At 40.4% G+C, this 24,674-nt stretch overlaps 2 protein-coding genes across 9 annotated transcripts in view; one reads left to right on the top strand and one right to left on the bottom strand.

Annotated features, from left to right (window-relative positions):
• The window catches only part of ulk4 (unc-51 like kinase 4), a 428,124-nt gene that overhangs the window by 374,433 nt on the left and 29,017 nt on the right, over positions 1-24,674 (top strand). For 3 of the 6 annotated variants that reach the window (XM_048606253.1, XM_048606235.1, XM_048606259.1), the window contains 2 exons: positions 6,151-6,239; positions 13,860-14,495. In XM_048606253.1, the coding sequence (XP_048462210.1) occupies positions 6,151-6,239; positions 13,860-13,923 (153 nt within the window). In that variant the 3' untranslated portion in view covers positions 13,924-14,495. Of the gene's footprint in view, positions 1-6,150; positions 6,240-13,859; positions 14,496-24,674 lie in introns of those variants that run through there. The other 3 variants (XM_048606245.1, XM_048606268.1, XR_007263863.1) reach the window with 2 other exon arrangements.
• Positions 23,159-24,674, bottom strand: part of ctnnb1 (catenin (cadherin-associated protein), beta 1) — a 37,273-nt gene continuing 35,757 nt past the window's right edge. For all 3 annotated transcript variants that reach the window (XM_020511913.2, XM_048606290.1, XM_048606295.1), the window contains exons 15-16: positions 24,115-24,341; positions 23,159-23,954 (exon numbers count right to left, since the gene is read on the bottom strand). In XM_020511913.2, the coding sequence (XP_020367502.1) occupies positions 24,133-24,341 (209 nt within the window). In that variant the 3' untranslated portion in view covers positions 23,159-23,954; positions 24,115-24,132. The remainder of the gene's footprint in view (positions 23,955-24,114; positions 24,342-24,674) is intronic.

Here is a 24,674-nt window from a genome sequence, read left to right on the forward strand (position 1 = left end):
AAACTCCACACAGACCAAAGGGTAGAATTGAACTCAAGTCTCTAGTGCTGTTAAGCAGCACAGTTAACCACTGAGCCATCATGCCACTCCCAGCTTTTCTTGACCTAAGGAGTTATGTGACTACTCAGTTTAAATCTCAAATGAAGACAGTGCAGTTCTCCTCAGTTGTTGCTCAGCTACTTGGGCCTGTCTGCTAAATCGGCCGTTCTAACTCTGACCATGTAAGCACACATGGAAGGACTTTTGGGTGTGTGGACATGGATGATCTGGCAACTTCAGAATTCTAGAGTTTCAGTTACCTCACATTGACAAATTTAATTTCCCCCACGGCTAGGGTTTAGATTCCTACAACGAATGAATCACACAATTGAACACATTTCATAACAGTAGTAGAAACCAACAGACTAAAACAATCCAGGCCTGAATTCCAGTCTATATTGAGCGGATGATCTCAGTCACATCGTAATACAATTGCCCTCTGCCAGTGGATTAAGATCCAAAAATGGAGAACTGCTCGTTAAAGACTTAGAGGCAGTCAACACCCACGCGCTTTGAGGTCCTCAACCAAGATGCAGCCTTTGACACAAGTGCTGTTGACACCGTCCAACAACACACTACCCATTGCCATTTCAGTGCACCTCCAACCTGTTGTGAGGTCATTAAAGCTATCCAACAGCTGAGAAACAACTAGACCTCCAGAGCATATGGATTCTCTACTGAAGCACTAACATAAGGTGAAGAGGCAGTCTTGACATATGGCCACATTGCCCATGTCTGGAAGAAAAAGAGCATGCTGGGAGATTTCAGAGATATTGTAATTGTGACTACATTCAAGAAAGGAGACAGGTCTAACTGGAAATTACAGAGGGATTTCCCTACTGTCTGTTACAGGAAAGGTCATTGTGCAAATCCTCCACAACCATCTCCTACCAGAGATGAGCTGAGGAACTGCTCCCAAAGTCTCAACATGATTTGCACCTGCCTGGAGACACAGTGGTCAGATTTTCAGTGTGCAACATTGTAGGGAATACCATCAACCTCTGTACATGGCCTCCTTTGATCTCACAAAGGCCTTTGACTCTGTCAACCATCGAGGGACTGTGGAATATCCTCCTCAAATTCAGCTGCCCACAGAAATTCTTACCATTCTTTGCCTGCTTCACAATGACACCAAGCTGTGATCTTCACCAACAGATCTACCACAGACCTAAAACAAGTGCAAACTGTGGAAAAGCAGGACTGCATCATCACATAAACAGTCTTCTCTATCTTCCTTGCTGCAATGCTCCACCCCATCTCCATGAAGCTCTCCATTAGAGTGGAGCTAACCTACAGAACGAGCAGGAAATTTTTCAACCTTTGACACCTCCAGGCTAGAATCAAGAGCCACTGCAGCTTCAGTCATTGAGCTTCAGTACACAGAAAACACCTACACATACACACACTCAGAGGTCAAGCTACAAACCATCACTGATGCATTTACCAAGGCCTATGAGAAAATGGGCCTCAGACTAAACATCTGGAAAAGGTTCTCTATCAACCCACTCCTGCCACACAACATTGTCTCCTGACCATCAAAGTCCACAGCGAACCCCTGGAGAACAACAATCATTTATCATACCAGGAAGCCTCCTCTTGATGTGAACAAACATTAATGATGAATTTGACATTGACTTCAATGCGACAGTGCAGCCTTTGGACACTTGAACAGAGTGTTCAAAGTTTGAAACCTCAAACCGAGGACCAAGCTGCTGGTCTGCAGAGCAGCTGTGGGCACCACCTTCCCGTAAGCATAAGGAACGTGGACCATGTACAGCAGACACCTCAAATCCCTGGAGAGTTATCACCAACACTGCCTTCACATTATCCTGTAAATCCACTGGCAGGATAGGTGTACCAATATGATGGTCCTCTCCCAGCTAATGTTCCCAGTACTGAGGCACTGGTCACGTACAGCCAGCTGTGATGGGCGGGCCACATTGTCTGCATGCCCAACACAAGACTCCATAAAGGAGTGTTTTGCAATGTTAAGTGACTACTTAGGAGGGCAGAGGAAATGCTACAAACAGGCCCTGTCAGCCTCCCTAAACAAATATGGCATCCCCACCGAATTTTAGGAATCACTTTACTCTAGAATGCGCAAACTGGAGAAGAAGCATCCACAAAGGCTCCAACCACTTTGAGCGTCCCTTAGTTTTTTATGTGGACACCCAGTGGAAGCAGCAGAAACCGTGCAAAATCCAGAGCATCGCACCTCAAACATCACCTGCCCCAACTGGGGCAGAGTCTGTAACTCCAGGATTTGACAATTCAGCCACTGCAGAATTTGTCCCGCCGCCCGAGAGTGGAAGCAAGTCACTCTTGACCCTGAAAGACTGCCAAAGAAAATAATGAAAAGGAATTGGCATATGCACAGGCATTCTGGGTTAAAGCTGCAGTGGACTCCAACAAAGAATGCCTCAGCAAATCTTGTTGTGTTGCTAAAGAGGTGAGCATTCTGTTGCACTATTTACTTAAGCAATAAATATCTACATGGGACTAAACAACAAACGGTTGGCCAAATGCTTTTATTGAATTTTGTCCCTTTGATTTATGTTGATTTATTGATGGAAATTTGCACACTTCCATGTTCAGTTCTTAATGGTAGAGGGGATTGAATTCATCCAAATACCTTATCTTTGGTAAGCTGCAAAAAACCTCACCATAACAAGAGTGTCTCCCTCCATTACTGATCCCAGGATATGAGCGGAAAACTACTTGCAAGCAACGATGGACACTTGTTGAGTGACTTTGAGAAATGCTGTGTTCTGGATCATGACCATTTTAATTTGAATGTAATTATTAAACATAGAACCCATGTTCTAATCAGCTGTTCCTCTGGATGATGTACAATCCATCTAAGCAGTACTTTGATGGATGGATGGATGGATGGATGCTTGTTTAACCAATTGCCCTGAATTAAAAAAAAACCAAAGAACTGCAGATGCTGGAAATCAGAAACAAAAAACAGAAATTGCTGTAAAAACTCAGCAGGCCTGGCAGCATCTGTGGAGAGAAAGCACAATTAACGTTTTGGGTCCCCACACAGCAGGCCTTGTTATCACATGGACTGCTACCACAAACTGTCAGTTGCTAATGGAGTCTGTGAATGGATACTATTCATTCTCCTGGGCTGACCTTTACTCATTCCTTTGTCTGCCTGACTGTTTTTCTCCCCTGTGCTCTATCGCTACTGTTTTACTTGTTTACTCTTCCCCCCGCCCCAACTCCTCACGCCACCTCACCTTCAGCATTTATACCAACCTGTTTTTGCCCTGAATTAACTTCATTTTGTAGGTAACGAGACATGCTTGAAATTGTTTGACATTTTGATAACTCTGCCGAGTCAACTGGGTTAAAACAAGAATCACTGGAAACACTCAGCAGGTCAAGTAGGGCCTATGGAGAGAGGAAACAGCTAATATTTCAATTTGGTGACCTCTCATCTGCTCACTGGGAAATTTGGGTAATTATTGCCGAACATTTCAGCTGGAACCTGGGGTTGACTTGGTATTCCTGATCTTTGACCATTGCAACTTTTATTCAAGTATAACATGGTACAACCCCAAAGCTTATATTTTGAATGGGTCTTGGACAGTACGTGTGACCTGCCTTCACTCCTGGAGGAGTCACAACATTTTTCTGCCTTTAAAGCTTCAGTTGTCTATTTTTGGTTGAGAGGGAGGCTGGTACTTACTTTGGCAATGCACTGTTACATTCTCATTGTGATTTGCCTTGTGCAGTTTTCAGAACATCTCTGTTTCTAAAGTCCCAAAATCAGACGTTGAGCTCAATACCACATGCAGTGGATCCCAAATCGGAGTTGTCTGACACAGTAAGCCACATACCAGCACAAACTGGCAGTGGACTTGTAATTTAAGTTCCTTCTTTACTCCCATTTTTGCCCTCCCACCTCAAAGAGTTAGTGCAAACTGATACAAAACTACTTTTTAAAAATATATCTCTGGAGCAGTCCAACAATATAAATTGAGCACATGCCCTCAAACTCAATGGCTTGTATGAAAGCTAGATTCTGGGCTGTCTCTCAAGAGAAATAAGATATGAGACTCTGCTGGCTAATGTAATATAAAGCAGGATTTCATGTTGAGGCCATATTTCCATCGAGAAATGCAATTTAAAAAGAGGCAGCATGACTTTGCAAACCACAGCATCACATCTAACACCTGCGACACTGGAGCTCTTAAATCAGAAATGTTTTGATCTGGTAGCTTTCTCACATACACTAGTGAGCACTCTCCTCTTATGTCAGGGGCATGTAGGCATGTCATTAAGATTCAGCTGCTACTATAAACACTTGGCTGCTTTCATCTTACCATGCATTGGCTATTGTGAACACTGCTGGGAACTATTTTTATTCACAGTGTTTTACTGTCAGTTCCCAGTGCACATTTGTCACAGTTGTGCAATTGTACACCTCCAGTGTCTGCCTCTCCACAACCAAAGTGAACTACTTCTGAGTCTTTATGGATTCTGACTCTTGGGTATTTGAGCAGCATATTAAAAGGTGACATCGACATTGCTTGAGTAAACATAAAAGCAGAGTGACCAATGCTGGAGGCCATCAAAACAAGACACAGTAGCATCGCACAGGGGGGAATGATGTCATCATGTATGTGGTAATGTCATTGTGTTTGGAGATGCAGTACTGTTTCAGAGGCAGCTGTTTGGGTGCGGGAGTCTACAAAAGCAAACCTGTATCTTGGTCACCATCGTATTGAGACTGCTGGAGTGAGCAAAAGAGATGAGACTGGTTTCATGCTGATGCCTTCATAAGAATATATGCTGGAGATCACAGTATTGGTTATGAAGCTATCCAATATCAGACAGTGGGCGGCCCATTCAAAAACTAGACGGTCCAGTTCAAAATCAGACATCCAGTGGTTCATATGTGGAATGAACGTCCTGAGGAAGTAGTGGATGTAGGCACAGATACAGCATTTAAAAGATACTTAGATAAGTGCTTGAATAGGAAAGGTTTGGAAGGATATGGGCCAGGAGCAGGCAGGTGGGATTAGTTTTGTTTGGGATTATGTTCAGCATGGACTGGTTGGACCGCAGGGTCTGTTTCCGTACTGTATGCTTTGATGACTCTATGAGAAACCCCAAAAATACAAGCACTTCAATGTTAAAATGTTTAGTTTCAGTTAAGGGGCCTTGCCTTTTTACATACAGTCTGAATCTCTGTCATCATGCTAGACTTCTCCTGCAGATTGCTCTGTTGGTGTAAAATGTACAGGACCATTCCCCGTGATTACAATATGACAGGTGACAGTATCTATGGTTCTGTCAAGCTAAGAGAGCTGGACATATTCCAGGTTTCTGTGCAGGCCGGTTTGGAAGTATTCCCAGGTTACTCCTGGAAGTCTGACCCAGCAAAAGCCATGTCCACTGACAGCAAATATGCTCCCCTTTGGTGTTGGACAGTTGTGTGAAATGTGTGTTTCCATTGTAGGTCTCAATCAATAACCTTTCAACTCCAACCGCATTGCTTTCTGCAGAGATATTTCGTGTGCTTATGAGCGCTCTGACTTTTTGCACACTGAATTGTTGAACTTACCCAGCCTAGACCATCTTGCCCAAATGTTATAATGAGGACAGCAGTGGTGTTGTAATAGTATGCAACAAGTAAGCCAGAACCTCAGGCAAATTTTTCTGGGGCCATGAATTCAAATTTCACCATTGAATAAAAATATGAAATGAAAAGCTGGTCTAATGGCAACCACGTAACCACCGTCGATTGTCATAAAAACCTGTATGGTTCACTAATGCTCTTTAGGGAAAGAAGTGTGCTGTCTTTACCCGGTGCAGTCTAATGTGACCCCAGATACACGAAAATGTGGTTGACTCTTAACTGCCCTCTGGACAATAAGGGATGGGCAATAAATGCTTGCTTAACCAATGGCTTCCACATCCCATGGACAAAATGTTTTAAAAATTAAATAATTTGGGGATTTACCTTAATTCAAAGAACCAACAATTTTAAATGTACTTTGCACGATGTATTTGAATGCATGTCAAATCTACGTCTAATGAAATGTTCACTCTCCCCATGCAGTCTTGACAAGTATCGTTTTTCATTCTTCTTGTCAGGTGAGTTCAAATGAGAAACACGCAGAAAGCGTTAAGAGCAAAGGACACATTCTCATTGAAACCCTTCAAAAGCTGTCCCAAGCTGCCAGGTGAGAACCCTAAAGCCTTAAAGGAATTTCCAAGCCTTTGAATATGTATCCATATATTTTATATATATATATCAGATATATACCACAGACATATCGGGTTACAATGCTTTGCAACTGGCATAAGACTGCACTTGAATCAGCCTTTGAAAGCCTCCAGCTTCTTCCTGAGACTGACTTTGATCAATTGTTAGTGTAAGCTGGAGCTGGGTTGCATGATGAAAGATTCCGAAAGTTGCTGCTTTCATTTACAGCCAGTTATGAGCTTAATGTCTGCTTCATTTGAGCTTAGCTTTTTACATCCCCAAAAGGAATCGTAAGTTTTTCAAGTACATTGAAATAACTTTCAAGCCACAAAGTATGTTCTTGGCATAATTATGTTTATATTCCTGACAAGCAGAAATCCAATGAATTTCCAGTTTCACCTCAAACAACTGCACAGAAGGAGGATAGGAAAACGTAAAAGTGAATTAGACTAATATCAACTCATCTGCTGTTTAATGGATGTTCCACAGTGCTTGTTTTAATTTTAGGTGAGAGTCTTCATTGGCAAATGTGTAGGTCTTCTCCGTCAATGGCCAAGACAAATATGAAGATATTAATCTCTAGAGATAAAACAAGCTTTTTGTGGACATTGCGATCTTCTATTGGATTAGGTGCTTCCTGTTCTTCCACCAGTTGCATACTGTTTGTGTCTGCACGATTGTGGTGGGGTCTTATTTTGCAACGCAAATCCCAGGACCCACTGTTCTGCAGCATTTTTGACAGAATACACAGTTGCTGTAGGATGTCTCTCCACCCTAAGAATCAGCCTCCTAAAGACCCCTAGTGACAGGAAAGATTTGAGATGTAATTGAAGAAGCATCTTTGTTGTCCTCTAAGTTGGTGGCATTGCTTCACCACAAAAAGCACTTTTATATTTAACACTTGTTAATTTCAAACTGAGAAGACTGGGGCTCAGCAATTTTCACCGGTTATCTTTGGTTCTCTTATTCTAGCAGTAACACCAATAACTTATATTTATAAAGAATTATCAACCTAGTATAATGTTCTCTGGTTCTTCACAAGAAGATTATCAAACAGACTTTTGACACCAAGTCATGTAAGGGGATATTGGGAGAAATGACTAAAAGCTTAGCTAACAATTTAGGATTTAAGGCACATCTTAAAAAGGAAGGAGAGAAAGACATAGTGTTTTAGGGTGAAAGTTCCAGAGCTTATCATGGCAGCTGAAAGCACATTGCCAATGGTGGAACGATTGAAATAGTGGATTTTCAAGAGACCCAAATTGGAGATGATGTAAGGATCACCAAGAGGTTTAGGATTGGAGGATGTTACAGAGATGGAGAGTTGTGAAACCATAGAGGGATTTGAGAATAAAGATAATCAATGTAAAATTGAATTGAAGCATTACCAGTTTTGGGGCCAATGTAGTTCAGTTAACACTTAGCTCATGACTCTATGACTATGACTGTATAAAATGCTATAATTGAAATTTGCTCAGACTAAGAGCATTGTAAGACCATTATAATTCACAGTCTGGTATCACAATGCATTTAGCTTCAATTTAGCTTCAATTCATCCTACTACAACCACGTTTATATTGGTTTTAGTAAGGTGTTTAACCAGGTCTTCCTATACTTACCTGCACATGAGATAAAATATTTCAAAACTTACACTTAAATACATAATTCAGTTGAAAATAGAGTGCAGAGGTGACACAGTGAAGGGACAACACATGGTTCCACAGGAAATGTAGAAAACAGATGAACCTTCTCTTTATTTTGAGGACTATTTTCATGAGCTATAGAGTGGAGTTATATCAAGGAACCATTCAGTACAATGGTGGTTTCCATAGAGAAACCAAGCCATTCAGATTAATATGCCCCCTTTCATCTGCGATAGGATGCTGTTCCACTTTACACTCTGATACCTTGTCCAACCAGTTAGGAGTGTTACCAGTCATTGAACCATGGAGGAGATCACAAACTGTACCCAATTCTGTTGCCCCAGTCAAGTGGACAGAACTTGACATGGATAGAAACTCGTTCAGATGTATTTTCTCCCTTCCGTCACAGTGTGTAGATTCATTTTTCATTTACTGCTCCTGATTCATTGATAAGTACATCTCTGCTTCCTTCAACCAACCTCAGAAAAGAATTGTTATTCAGCTGTACTGAGCACTAATGACTTGTGATCATATTTAGCCAATATTTCATAGTCACTGTCATGGGATGTGCAGGACATTGGTTAGGCCACTTTTGGAATACTGCGTGCAGTTCTTGTCTCCCTGCTATAGGAAGGATGTTGTGAAACTTGTAAGGGTTCAGAAAAGATTTACAAGGATATTGCCAGGGGTCGAGGGTTTGAGCTATAGGGAGATACTGAATAGACTGGGGGTATTTTCCCTGAAGGGTCAGAGGCTGAGGGGTGACGTTATAGAGATTTATAAAATCGTGAGGGGCATGGATAGGGTAAATAGACAAGGTCTTTTCCCCAGGATGGGGGAGTCCAAAACTAGAGGGCATAGGTTTAAGGTGAAAGATTTAAAATGGACCTAACAGGCAACATTTTCACACAGAGGGTGGTGCGCGTATGGAATGAGCTGCCAAAGGAAGTGGAGGAGGCTGGTACAATTACAACATTTAAAAGGCATCTGGATGGGTATATGAATAGGAAGGTTTAGAGGGATATGGGCTAAATGCTGGCAAATGGGACAAGATTAATTTAGGACATCTGGTCAGCATGGACGATTGGACCGAAGGGTCTGTTTCCACACTGTACAGCTCTATGACTCTATGACGTTAAATGAAGACCCATGAGCCCAATTTGCCTGCTGGACATACTGTTTTTGAATTCACTACTTGCAAGCAGCTCTGACACACAGCATTGCAATCTCCATCTTGTGTACAACACTTCACCTGGAATAGAGATTGAAATCCATATTAGCACAATCCCATCCAAATGAACCAACCAAGGAGTCCCAAATTGCTGTGACTACATACTCATCTGTATACATTTGTATGGAGCTATCTAGTTGAGGCTTTAGTATCTTTCCATTTCATGATTATATAGGAATTTTTCCTGTTCTTGCTACCTGCTATTAATGTATGTTGGAAGGATTTACAAGTTCACACTCAAGCTGATTTACAAGTTACAAAAATAAAAAAAAACACTGCAAATGCTGGAAATCTGAAAGAAAGTCAGAAATTGCTAGAGAACCTTGCCAATTCTGGCAGTATCTGTGGAGAGAAATCAGAGTTAACGTTTCAGGTCCAGTGACCCTTCTTCAGAACTGATGGCAGGTACGAAAAAGTTGGTTTTTATGCAGAAGTTAGGATAGGAGGAGAGGGAGCAAATGATTTTCAGAACAGCCTTCAGAACTGAAGAAGGGTCATTGGACCCAAAATGTTGATTCTGCTTTCCCTTCACAGATGCTGCCAGACCTCCTAAGGTTCTCCAGCAATTTATATTTTTGTTTCTGATTTACAAGTCGATGCTCAAACTGTTTGATTCAGTTATGAAGGCCCCTTCCATAGCATTCAAGACCTGGAATGGACTCAAATCCGAGCTTCTGGATCAGAGGTAGGGATGCTACCACTGGGTGACTGCTGCTGTGGATATATATTATACAGTACAGTGTGAAGCTAGTGACTGCTCAGCCACCATAAATACATGACTTACCATGTTGTTTCTTTGCTCCAACATTATGCAGTGTCTCAGATGGTCCCTGAAGTACTTTAAGAGGTCTGACAGATCCCAGAAAGGTTCCTTAAGAACATAGGAGTAAGAGTATGCCAATCAGCCCTTTGAGCCACTCCACCATTATGGATCTTTACATGGCGATCTACCTCAATACTACTTTACTGTGCTATCCCCATATCCTTTGTTGTCATTATTAACTAGAAATCTATCAATCTGTGTCTCAAATTTACTCAATGATTGAGCTTCCACAGACCTCTGGGGTAGGGAATTTCAAAAATTCACCACCTTGAAACAAGCCCAGAAAACCCTGGATGTCTAGGAATTTTCTGGACAGGATAAGAAGGAAAATAAAGACCTATAGCAGGTGTGAAGGGAGCAAATCAACGGAGGCCCTATTGGAGAATAAAAATTGCATGGGGCATCTTATGGAAGCAACTTAAGAACTTAAGGAATATAATAAAGCAATTAGGAGAGAAAATGCAGGCATGAAGAAACACTGAAGGGTAAAATTAGGGAAAATCCCAAACAGGAGCAGGACTTATACAATTAAAGAGGGCTATGCATGGTGTTGTAGAACCGAGACTTAGGTGTTCACGTACATAATTCTTTGAAGTTTACATCACATATGGATTGAGTGGTTAAGAAGGCATTTAGCACGCTTGCTTTCATTGCTCAGACCTTTGAGTAAAGGAGTCGAGACGTAATGTTGAAGTTGTACAAGACATTGGTGAGGCCTCTTCTGGAGTACTGTATACAATTCTGGTCACCCTGTTGTAGGAAGGAAATTATTAAGTTGGAGAGGGTTCAGAAGTGATTTGCCAGGATGTTGCCAGGAATGGAGGGTTCGAGTTATAAGGAGAGGCTGGATAGGCTGGGACACTTTTCACTGGACCGTAGGAGATTGAGGGGTGACCTTATAGAGGCTTATAAAATCAGATAAGGCTTATAAAATATAGGTAAGGTGAATGGCAGGTGTCTTTTCCCCAGGCTGGGGAGCATATTTTTAAGGCAAGAGGAGAAAGATTTAAAAAAGACACGAGGGGCAATTTTTTTCCACAGAGTGGTTCTTGTGTGCGGTGAACTTTCAGAAGAAGTGGTGGATGCAGGTACTGTTACAACATATAAAAGACATTCAGAATGAGAAATGTTTGGAGGGATTTGGGCCAAGTGCAGGGAAGTGGGACTAATTTAGTTTGGGATTATGGTTGGCATGGACTGGTTAGACCAAAGGGTCTGTTTTGTGCTGTATGACTCCATGACTCTAAATTGTCTAAGTATATTAAGGGGAAGAGGATAACCAGGGAAAGAGTAGGGCCCATTAGTGGCCAAGGGAGGAATCTGTGCGTAGAGCCGGAGGACGTTGGCAGGGTGTTAAATGACTACTGCACTTCTGCCTTCACTCGGGAGAAGTGTAATATAATTACAGAATTTGGGAACAGGGACTGTGAGGTTCTTCAGCACTTTGATATAGGGAGTGAGCAAGCACTGGAGGTTTTGGCACACTTAAAAAAGTGGACATGGCCCCTTGTCCACAGATCCCTGAAGTTGGCAGGAGAAATGAAATAGGATAGTTAAGAAGACATATGGAACATTTGCCTTTATCAGCCATGGCATGAATTATAAGAGCAGATAAGTTATGTGGAAGTTGTACAAAACTTTGGTTTGGCCACAGGTGAATACTGTGTGCAGTTCTGGTCACTACACGTTAGGAAAGATGTGATTGCACTGGAGAATGTGCAGAGGAGATTCACCAGAATGTCACCTAGATTCGAGCATTTTAGTTACGAAAAGAGGCTGGATAGGCTTGGGTTGTTTTCTTTAGAGCAGATAAGGCTAAAGGGGCATCTGATTGAGCTGTATAAGATTATGAAGGGCACGGACAAGGTAAATAGGAAGCAGCTGTTCCCCTTATTTGAAGGGTCAATAACAAGGGGGCACAATTTTAAAGTGAAGAGCAAGAGATTTAGAGGGGATTTGAGGAAAATATTCTTCATCCAGCAGGTGGTGAGAATGTGGAAAACATTGCCTGGAAGGGTAGTTGAGGCAGAAAACCTCACACCTTTAAAAAGTATTTAATTGAGCACTTGAAATATTATAACATTCAAGTGCTGAAAAATGAGATTAGTGTAGTTAGGTGGGCCCAATGGCCTGATTTGTGCTGTATGACTGTGTGATTCTGAATGAAGAAATTCCTGTTCATCCCAGATCTAAATAGCTTGCCTTTCAATCTAAGACTGTGTCCCTGGTCCTAGCCATTCCCACCTAATCTGGTAAACATCCACTGTACTCCCTCTATGGAAAGTATATTTTTTTTAGATAAAGAGACAAAGATTGCATTCAGTATACCAGGTACATCGCACCAAGGTTCTATACTATTAAAAGATGTATTTGCTCCTAATTACTCAAATCCTGTTGCAATAAAGGCCAGCATACCATTCACCTTCCTGATTGCTTGCTGCAGTTGCATGTTAGTTTTCAGTGACTTATGAATTAGTGACTTTATTTGTGCAGCATGCTTGTTTTGCCCTCTTGTACAGATCAGTGTAAAGTCCCCTGTTTTAAAAATAAATGTTCCTGAAAGCAATTCTGCGTTACAAAGATGGATAATTTACAATGGGATATAATGTATTTGTTTAATTGATTTAACCTTTCAAGTCTTATAAATTATTTTCATGATCCTTTTAGTGGGGCTAAATGCATTTCCCAGAATAGTAGTGAGCCAGTAAAATCCACAGCTGTGAGTTAGCTGAGTTGTCAAAGTGCCACTAGTGGCTGGGCAATTGGTCAAAAAGGTCCTTTAGCATTCTAGAGAAAGCACAGAGGAAGTTCTTATTACCAATGGATATACAACAGTCCTTACCAGAAAATGCCCCTCAGTGGATCATCAGGCAAGAACAAGTTGACATTGGCTGTGATTTCCTCACAGTTGAATGGCCTATCAATATTCATTTGCTGGGCCTGCAAATGCCGAATGATAAATGGACAGGTCCATTGATGGATTTCAGCATCCATAGTATGAAAGATAGTAACAGCTTGAAGAGAGGAACTAAGGAGATAGCACTTCAGAATTGATGTTTAAGCCTCAATCTTAATAGCTCATAAGGAAATAGCCATTTGGTAAAATTTGATTGATCATCCACGTCAACTCCACCTTCCCACACTCTCCCCTATCCTTTAAATCTAAATATCTATCAAACTGGGTCCTGCTTAATGACTGAGCATTCACAGTGGTCTGGGTTAGAGACTTCCAAAAAAATCACACCCGTCTGAGTGAAGAGATTTCTCCTCACCTCACTCCTAAATGGCCACCTTCTTGCTCTGAGACAGTCACCCATAGATCTAAACTCCACAGCCAGGGAGAACAACATTTCAGCATCTACCTACTGAGCCCCTTAAAAAACTTCAACGTTTCAAGGAGATTATCTTGGATTGTTATAAATTCCAGAGAACGTCAACCCAATTCTTTCCTTCTAGTACAGTTCCCTCCTCTCAGGGACCAGGCTAGTGAACTCCTTTCAAGTATACTCCAGGTGTGGTTTCACCATGGCCCTGTACTGTGACAGCAAGACTTCATTTCAATACGATATGATTTCCTAATTGCTTGCTATACCTGTATTTTAACTTTGTGATTTGTGTTCAAGAACATACAACGTAGCTCAATCTCACAATTTTAAAAAGTTTAGCTTTTCTACTTTTCCTTCAAAGTGGATAACTTCTCCACACTATATTCATTCTGCCTTATTCTTGCCCATAACTTAATTTGTAAATATTCCTTTAAGCCTCTCTGTGCTATCACCACAACTTACAACAGAATTACTTAATTTTTCTGTGCAGTTATCTGAACCTGATTGAATTCTGACGAAAGGGCTATATAGAGTCTTTTTTGGTTATTTATAGTATTTTTTCTGTATCTTCCAGGTCCCATGCTGATATTGCCATTGGATCTTTGGCTTCTGAAATCCTGAAAATCATTGAGCAGTGAACAGGAGGTAACAGTAAAGCTCCCAGTAACACATTGTCACTTGGGGCTGAAGAGGAATTGACCTTGTCCATTGGTCTCCGTGTTGGCTGGTCTTCTTTGAGCAAAAGAAAGGCTTGATTCGATACAAGAGCAATTCCTTCAAAACATTGCTGCAAAATTGGGAAGAAAGAAAGTGATGAAAATCATTTTAAAAGATCATTACTTACCAACAGGTAAAAAGATGTTTTTGACCATCTTTAACATATGAAATCTTAGTACAAATGATAAAAGTCAGTGTTTTCCATATGTTTCTTAATAGATTTCTGATTTTCTGAGACTGTACTTTGAAGAAATTTCCACTCCAGTAGTGTATTTATCTGATAACTTATGACACTTTGGACTTTTTTTTTTCTCTTATGAGTTGATATAAGATCCCTAATATTCAAATGTGTAGAAAAATGTTTTTCTTCACTATATTCCATAAACAGTCTCAAGTTAATATCTGTAAGATACAATAAAATTATTTTTTAAGATAACCATAATAGCTTTCTGAGTTTCATACTGCTTTGCAGTGAAAATGTTTTAGAAATACTGTGTCCTCTTAACCAGACGTTTTGTTGCTGACAATTTCAAGAAATCCTCTGCTTGGTCCATGGAGCAGCGATATTTTTGAAGTCTTCAACTGGTGCTGTATCAGTGAAACAACAGTAATAATTACACAGAATATTTGTGCTTTGGAGACATTGACATTGTATCTTATGCTATTGAAACTCTGTTAAAATAAAAGGGTAAAACCTTTACTTATGCTTTGCCCACTTGCCCGGTGAGATTTTGAGTGTATGGAAACAGGATGACCTGGAGTTTATGATTTTTCTGTGGCAGGTGGATACCATTATTGTTCTCAAAGGCTATTATGGTGCAGTGGTATTTTCTGCATGGCAATCTCTCCACCAGAGTCCATCTGCCAACCAATAGCACTCTCCTCTCATGTCACATAGACATTGATCTTCCCCTTGAATTTGTATTCTTGTGAAATGTCCCATTGCCTTTTCCAGTAACACTCAACTTCTGTACCAAATAGCTATAATCTTAAAATGTACAAAAGATCATTTTCTTAATCATTCATATTTTACATTGCTTAGCTAGTTGCCATAACATGAAGGCAAGATATTTTAGGGTGACTGGTTAATCTGGAATTCTGACTCTTGAGAATTGTAAAAAAGGAAGAAAATTGGCAAGAAAAGTGCATATGTCTGCCTGTCTTTCTTTTCCTACCCTCATTCTCAGATTGTTCAATTATTTCATAATTGATTAGTCTTTAACCCTATGCTACTTCATTATAAAGTTGGTATCAATTTGCTGCAGTCCATCTGCTGTTTTGGATCGGTCACCGGATTGACCTATATTGCAGCAACAGACTCACTTTTAGACAAACTGAACACTAAGCTTTGATTAATTAAGTTCCCTCACAGAAGTAAGCAAGTCAAATTATGAAACAGAATGAAGGGAGAATTTGAACACGTGAATTTGAATGACAGCAAGATAATGGTGTAGGAAGCACAGTGCAGTTGATGTGAAGTGTTGTGTTGATGCTGTTTGAGGAGTTTCATCTAGATTGAGAGTAGTTGCTGAAAGTATAATTTGTGGAAACTCAGGATATTGCAGCAGATTAATATATGGTAGATAGAGCCCTTAGGGAGTGCAAAAGTTTACCACATAAGATTATTTTTCTGAAAATTAATAGGCAAAGTATACTAAATAAGGCTGTTGAAAGGAGTAGAGATTGTGCATCATCTTTTTGAACATTAATTGTGTTTACTGTTTAGACGTAACATTGCCCAATTCCACCCCAGCTTAAGCTCATCTGAAACCTTCAATCACGCCTCTGTTGAGACTTGATTTTTGCAAGTCTGCCAGCTGAAGCTGTGGGAGTAGCTAGTCTGCCAGGCAAGACTGGTGGCGAAAGCAAAAATCATTCAGGCAAGGCTGGGAATTGAGCAGAAAATGGGATAAGCCAATAACGGGAACCTAGAATTAGGGAGCATTTTCTAAAAAATAAACTCAGACTTTTCAGGAGTTAAATTAGGAAATATATGGGATAACCAAAGGGAAGACAAAGAACAGTACGGCACAAGCACAGGCCCTTCAGCCCTCCAAGCCTGTGCCAACACATTTTTCCCTTCCGTACAAAAACTGTCTTCACTTACAGGATCTGCATCCTTTTATTTCCTTCCTATTCATGTGTTCATCCAGGTACATCTTGAATGCTGCTACTGTGTCTGCTTGCACCACCTCCTCTGGCAGTGGGTTCAAGCACAATGTTACATAATGTCACTGGACTAGTAAGTCAGTGACCCAGGCTCTAGGGACCTGAGTTCAAATCCCACCAAAGTGGCAGCAGCATGTTTAGAGTCCTTGCTTTTGCGTGTGTCCTTTTTTAAAAAAAAAAGCTGCTGTTGCAAAACCAAAAAATTAAGGTTTTCGTTGTGTGTTGTGGCTTTAAGTTCAATGCTGTGTTGATAATTGAGAATATTGGTGAATTCTTCCATGCAAGTCCGAATATCCCATACATCAACACAAATACAGAAAATAATGTCACTACGTGACTGTATCACCTAATAAAGAAATCAGTGAGAATGGCCCCAATAAAACAATAAGTAGCCTATTGAAAATTTTCTCTTCTGGTATAATATATGATGATGATTTCTTTTAAAACAAAATGTGAAAGACTACGTGGAGAGTAATGGGATTTTGTTGGCATTGAGACAATTTTACCAGTGAACAAAATAAACAGTTGTGCACACGGTTTGCCATTTAAATGGTCAGGGGTTCATTAGACGAAATACCCATAGCATGAAAAATAGTTTTAAAATCAGTTTTGACAGTTTAGCAGGGTACTTGCCTGGAGCTGAATATTTAAAGCAGTTGCTCCTGAGAAAGGGAGAAGACAGTTTAGAATTGTTAAGAGCAAGATTGCTTCAGTGTAAAAGTTTAGTAAATGTTCCAGACCAGAAGTGTTTGGTTAAAACCCTAAAAGGGTTATTTGAAGCTAAGAAAATTTAAGCTCAGTTGTATGAATGCTTCAACAAGAGAGTGTTAGATTCTCAAGGCTGAGAGTTGAAACTAAAGTTAAGCCATATACGGGTGATAAAGAAGGGAATTCTGTCTGTCGTGAGTACTATAAAGGGGTTCTTTTGGGTTTAATGGGATTATATTTTTATAATTTGTTTCAAAATCTTTAGAGGTGTGTTTTAGATATAAATAAAGCAGTTCTGAAGGGTCTTCTTCAGAAGTGAAGTCTTCAGAACTAGACCCGAAACGACTCTGCTTTTTCTCCACAGATGCTGCCAAACCTGCTGAGTTTCTACAGTAATTTCTGTTTTTGCTATATGTAAACAGTCGGTCAATTCTATTTTATCATCACTAATTTATGTTTTATTGCTAAAATCAAATCGGTGTGCTTATGTTTCAGTGAGACCACCTTGTTAAAATGAAAAATGTGATCTATCAAGCCACATTTCAGTCTGGGGTCTAACTTGTCAAGTAATAATATCAGCTGGGATCATTATACTGGTCAAAGAGCTTCCTTAGTCTCTGGGGAAGGTCAGTGCAAGACTACAATGTAAAAGCAATGTTGTTGGAGTGTAAGATCGAGCTGAGACTTTAATCTTCAACAACAAAGTTTGGGCTACACTTTTGTCATCACCTTTCCCCCAGAGAAACTTTCGAGCGGCAGCTTTAGCTTGTTAAATGTACTTCTGCTAGCCTGCAGTGTTGATACCTGTTATTTATATTCCACTGTTGCTGTTGAAATTGAGACTGCTGTCAATGAAAGTACTATTGTGAAGATGTGTTAAGATATAAGTGGGGTGATAAATATCTGCCTTTATTGTACAAGCATGAAAATCTTGGAAGAAAATGTTGTATGTGACCTTCCAATGGTTGGTAATGGCACCAGAGGTGCACACATGCATTTCTAATAAGAAGTGTGTCAGATTCTGTCTTGATAAAGGTTTACAAATGCGTACTTAACCATGCTGAGTAGGCAGATTACCTGATCAGGCAGGTTTTATGCCACCATTGCCATTCTTGAACACCATTCTCTAGCCTGTGCCTGTGCACTATTTCACAGAGCTGATCACAATGCTAAATGGCATGAAGAAGCCCACCCTTCTTTACCAGTGCTACTTAAAGAGATCTTTCTGATGAAGGGTCTAGGCCCGAAACGTCAGCCTTTCTGCTGCTATGATGCTGCTTAGCCTGCTGTGTTCATTCAGCTCTGCACCTTGTTGTCTCACAATTATCTACATGTTGGTTGCTGGATTATTTCTTCTGACTGTATGGTGTATTTTATAAACTTTTACATTTCCTATTCTTGCCTGAAGTTTCAGTAATTTACAGGGTCTGACTGGTATTTCAGTCCTTCTTCATTGATTTAAAAGCTTGTGCTGAGACAGATTGTTTCCTGACATGGGTGGCCTGGTATGTCTTCTTCTTGGTATTGAACAGCATTGGGAGAATGATGAGAGGACACACAGGGCAGGACAAGCTACTAGGAGGGAAAGGAGGACTTTTCAGCTGGGTTAGGAGGGCATACCCTTACCTCAGTTTCAATCAGCTGAGATGTCTTCACTTTATTGAACAGGCCATGTTTGAAATCTGCCAATTGGTGCAGTTACAACTGCAGCCTCAGAAAAAGGCAAGCACTGCATAGTCGTTGGCTGTTAAGGTGACAAGCCTTTGCTTTTATACTGCTTTTCTGCTTCTTTCCAGGCTGTTTCAGGAACTGTCACCAACATCTTGCAGTTTGCTGTATACTGCTCTATAAGTGAGTTCATTGAGTCTCTCAACACAGGGAGATGGCTTCATCTCATTCCTTCTAGTCAGAGATGAGCAGTGGAGCAAACACAAGTCTTTACACAGACTGCAGCCTCACACATGAGCTGGGATGCCATTGAATGCACATGCTTTGCATGAATTCAGCCATTTTTTTCACTATCTGTGGGGGATTTCGTTCACTCCATATGTTATTTGAATGTGACCACAGACCATGAAGGTAACTGTCCATTATCCAGACACGAGTCAGGATTCCCTCATAGTGTTGCAAGTCAAATGTTACTGCATGGCTGCTTAGCAACAAGGTTATCCACTCATGACTCCCCATTGGAACCTACACACGCAAGCATAGCAGGTCTATATTGAGGTCCATGTTGCCACAGGGAATGCCACACCTTCAGCATCCTTGAATAACATTCCTGCTGCTTGCACCACTTTGGAGGAACCTTACAGGACTCTGGGTTGGGGTAACAGGTGCAGTTGTTTGCTGCGAGCTGTTCAAACTGGTCATTGAGGGCAATTATCTTTGCCACTATGTAAACAGCAAGAAACTGAACAGCAGGAAAGCAAGAAGCTAAGGTAGATTCTGTCTAGGCTGTGCATGATCAAACAATTAATAGCGATATCATTAACCTCAGCTGCACCTTCCCACTTGCCAACAGCCCACACTCCTTACCTTTCCTCTGTCATTAACATTGCGTTGTACCTTCCTGATGACACAAAAATAAAATTGACCAGAACATGCTCATTCCAATCTAAAATATATTAATTCAAATGTATGCCTGCATTCTTAGCACAGTCCTTCTCAGCTTGATCTCATTTTGATGTCTGAGATTTGCATGACGTTTGGGTGAAAACGTGGGGGTACATGAATTGTCTTCTTAATAAGACCATTTCTAGGGAGTAATAGCAAATTTAAGAAGGGAGATAAATTACTGGCCTCTGGATTGTTGATGGTAATTGGATAATTTTCCAGAAAGGCAAACGATCATTGGTTTCAGTAATTGGCTCAAGATGGACTAAGGAAAACTGGTGTTTGGCAATAACGGGAAAATATTTTCTGAGGAGTAACAATTTTTAGAGGGCAAGATTCATCAGAATAGGCTGGGGACTGGGAGACTGGTTCAGAAAGTAGATGGTGCCTTTGTCAAGTATTTAAACTAATTGGAATCAGAAATGCCCTAATATGTACTTCTACTGGCACCAGGGAACATATGACGGCTTTTATTAGTCACTATTTAATACATTTACATGACAGAAATCAAATTAGTTTACATGTGAGGAAGAACCAAATAAACCATTCAGGAAATTCCTAAAAATGTTTTTATATGAATTCTACAGAAGAATTTAAGATAAAGTACTGGAATTACATATGTAAGTTCAGACATAAATGCTAATTCTGAATCCCTTTAGAAGAATGGCATTGGATCAGAAAAGGTTGGACAGGATTCAGTAAAAAGTCGTTGGGATATCTGTATGTATGGGAGTAAGAATATTGATCAAACGGAGAGAGCTGAAATAGCTAAGGAGCAACTGAAGAAGTTCAAGGCCATTTGGCCCATTAAGGGAGAAAGAGTGTGTGTGAGGGAGAAAACCTTTCCAAATGCATGTAAATCCTATCCCTCAGAATCCTCTCCAACAACTTACCCACCATTGACGTGAAGCTCACTGGTCTCTAGTTTCCTGGCTTTTCCTTACAGCCTTTCATAAATAACAGCACCACATTAGCCAACCTCCAATCTTCTGGCACCTCACCTGTGGCTGTTGATGATACAGATATCTCAGCAAGGAGCCCAACAATCGCTTCCTTGGCTTCCCACAAATGTTCTGGGAAACACCTCGTCAAATCTTGGGGATTTATCTACCTTTGTATGTTGAAGACCTCTTGTACCTCCACTCCTGTAATATAAATGCCTTTTGAGTCATCAATATTTACTTCGCCAAGTACCCTAGCTTCCATGTCCTTCTCCACAATAAAGACTGATAGGAAATTTAATGTGTTTAGTATCTCACCCATCTCCTGTATTTCCACACATAGATGGCCACGTTGATCTTTAAGGGGCCGGATTCTCTCCCTAGTTACTCCTTTGCACATAACATACTTTAGAATCTCTTTGCAATTCTCCTTAACTCTACTTGCCAAAGCTATCTCATGTCTCCTTTTTGCCCTCCTGAATTTCCTTCTTTAGTAATACTCCTGCTGCCCTTTTATACTCTAGGGATTCATTCGATCCCAGCTCTCTACACCTGGTATATGCCTGTTTCGTGACCAGAGTCTAAATTTCTGTAGTCATCCAGCATTCCCTACGCCTACCAGCCTCATCCTTTGCACTAACAGGAACATGCTATCTCTGAACTCTCTTTATCTCATTTTTATGGGCCTCCCACTTCCCAGCCATTGCTGAACTGTCAAGAGAGCATTATCCTGAGCTCAAGATGAACTCATTTTAATAAAAATCATTAGATGTGGGAACTCTGACTATACCAGCATTTATTGTATATCCCCAAATACCCTTGAGACACTGGTGGTGAACTACCTCCTCAAATCACAGCAATCCAAGTATGGTAGATACATCCACAATGCTGTTGAGGGAATTCTAGATTTTTGATCCGGTGAGTGTTAAGGAATGCCAATATATTGCCAAGTCAGGATTGTGGGGGGGTCTTGGAGGGGAACGTGCAAGGGGTGGTGTTCCCACACATCTGTGATTCTAAGTAGGGCAGGCCAGGTTGGGAAAGTGCTTTCTGAAAAACAGACAACTTGTAGCTACACTATCTACAAGGTGTATTGCAACTGGACCTTGACGGTGGAGGAAGTGAATGTGGATGGGATGCCAATTAAGCAGACTACTTTACGCTGCTTGGTGTCAAACTTCTTGATGCAGAACCAATCTGGACAAGTGGAGATTATTGTATCATAGTCTTTGTAGTTTTCTGACAGGCTTTGAGATGTTACTCACAACAGGATTCCCAGCCTCTGAACTGCTGTTATAGGCACAGTATTTATGATTGGTCTAGTTCAGTTTCTGATCAATGGTAAGCCCTAGAATATTGATTATGGGCAGTGATAGTAATGCCATCAAAAAGCTAGGCGAGGTTGGATTCATTTTTGTTAAGAGTTTAGGCATTGCTCGTCACTTGCCTACCAACCCAAGTCCGTGTTTAGATCTTAATGTATTTGGACACAGACTGCTTTATCAGCCTGTGGCAGTGCTGATGTTGGACTGAGGTGGACAAGGTCAGAAATCACACAACACCAGGTTATAGCCGAACAGGTTTATTTGAAAACAGAAGTTTCTTTAGGTGTCGATTAGATAAGGATGTATTAAACAAACCCAAAATGCTGTTAAATCTTTAATCAGTTAGAAGGTTTCAATTAATATGTATATATAAATACCCAAATTTCTTTCAAGTCACTGCCCTGATAGAACTAAAGGTTTTTTTCTTTACACTGATGAGGTAACATTTTAGATCAGACAATGCACGTTAGGTGAGAGACCTTGTTTAGAATCAGTTTGTGTTTTGCATTGGAGATAGACTGGCTTTATTTCTAAAGTAGGAATTTATAAAATGCCACTGACTAACTGTGTATAAATTGTGCTTTTTGAACAAAATAGAATGCATCTCCAAATACAAGTTCACCCCACAGATTTACATGTGTGTACCTATGTGTATGAGAGCAAGTGTACAAGAGGGACAGCAAGCAAGCATGCTCGAGGGAGAAAGTTTGGCATTTGTTGCATGTCCATTATCAGGAGTCCTGATGAGTATCATCACTGAAAACTCCTATCTCTAACCTTACAAAGGGAAGGTCATTGATGAGGTAGCTGAAGGTGATTGAGTGTAGGACACTAGCGAGGTCGAGGGGGCTTATGGTGTCATACCCACCTCAGGCCCAGCTAGTGACACCTACATTGTGTATGAATAAAACTATGCAGCAGCCACTCCTATGGATTCTGGCTTGAACAAATGCATCGACAGATAGGTCACTGAAAACCTAGCCCAGTGAATGTTCAGACTAACTAGAGCATCCAAACAGAAGTCATCAAATACTACACTAAGATATACTGCCTGCACAGCAAATGCTGACATTCAGAAAATTTACAGTATAATTGATATTAAGGTGTTTGCAATTTTTGTTTTAAAAAGCTTTAATTACCAATTCTGTTCAAGGAAAAAGTGTCAGTATGAATTTGATATGTAAGAATCTTGGCCACATCACATATTCAGTGCCCCTTTAAGTGGGTGACTGTATGAGCTTGTGTACAAATAAAGCATCCTATAGAAAGATTATGGGAATTTTCAACCTGTTTTATTCAATCAACTTATACATATTTGAAATTACCTAAGAGGAGTCAATTCCTTAAGCTACATATAAACTTAATATTTGTGCTCTAGTAAGTAAGTCACACACAAAAAATGAAATAAGTCCAGTTTAATTGTTTCTACAACCGCATATATCTATTAAGCATCTGCGTTGCAGGATACAATAGCTTTTTTTTTTGGGGGGGGGGGGGGGGGGGAGGGGATTTAAAAGAGGGATGGAGGAGTGTCCTCTCATTAAACTATTACAACCATTGCAGAAAAGACAGTTCTATTTACCCTTACCAAAAATTCCCAGGATGAAGCAATATAGATCAAACACATTTCATTTCACCTGCTTGCGTTTCTCAGCGTATTAAAAGTAACTGCAAGTGGACTTTCATCTAATTTCACGTTTTTTTATACAAAAGCTACACAGTGTTACACTTCAGAATACAATTAAATCTATTATGAATTGGTGCTCTACACAATTACTTCAGTTATTAAAAATCGAGAACGGCTATAACATTGCCACTATAACTTAACGCTACAATACTATGTTAAAGGAATATCATTTACTGTTCTATTCTACTTCAAAGCAAGCTACGTCAGTACCGTTACAGAAATTTTTAAAAAAATAATAAAAAAGTTAACAGGCAAGGCTAGAGTTTTTAATAAGTTCCATCTCTTGATCCATCTTGAACGTTCTTCAAAAGTAGGCAGCCATTTTCAAATTCATTCCCTCCATTACTCCTCGACCAACGGACCAGAACAAAAAGTTTACTTTGATTGTTCCCACAGGAAACTCAGCTTTTTGTTAGTGTCAGGCACTTTCTGAGAAACTAGCCCACCCCTCGAGCCCTCTCAGCAATTCTACAGGCCAATCACAATGCAAGTTCATTCAGACAGTACAACTGCAGAAAAGAAAAGAAAAAAAAAACTTACTTAACTATAAAGCAAAAGTAAAATGATTAAAACGCCATTTTAAAAATTTGACCACAAGTACAAGTACAAGTGGAAATTGCAATGGTCGCAAGTTAGCTAACAATTCATCCTTCCAAATGATGTTCATACCTATTATGCAGATTCTATTTACAAGTCTGTATCAAACCAGGCCAGCTGATTACTGTCACCTGGGGGAAGCCCATCCATCAAGTCCTGGGCATGTCCAAGGTCTGGCAGGCCATCAACTGGGTACTCCGCACCAGGGTGGTGACCACCCATATCATGCTCCATCATCGGATCAATACCCATGGTGTCTTGTCCATATCCGCCTGGATGGTAAGAGCGAAAGCTAGGATCTATATTCACAGAATAACAGCAGGGCAAGCAAAAAGGGAAATGGGTTAAGTGTTTGGAGGGTTCAGGAAAGAACAATAGAAAGTGAAATAAAAATGAAAACAAATGAGAGGCATTAAAACAGCATCAAAAAAGTGAGAACGTATCCATATTCTCCAGCTTTTAGCAGCTGTGCCAAGTGGAAAAAGCATGAAAGGCCGAGGCTACATTCATTACTCAACAGTTACTGCATTGTTCAAATAAAACAGCCCTTTCTTTTCTGAAGAGGCTGCAAAGGCATAAGGCACAATATTGTCAGCAGCATACCAGTGATGAAATAAACTATACAAGCTATA

The sequence above is a fragment of the Rhincodon typus genome, chromosome 2 (assembly GCF_021869965.1).
Source record: "Rhincodon typus isolate 14 chromosome 2, sRhiTyp1.1, whole genome shotgun sequence".
Lineage (NCBI taxonomy): Eukaryota > Metazoa > Chordata > Chondrichthyes > Orectolobiformes > Rhincodontidae > Rhincodon > Rhincodon typus.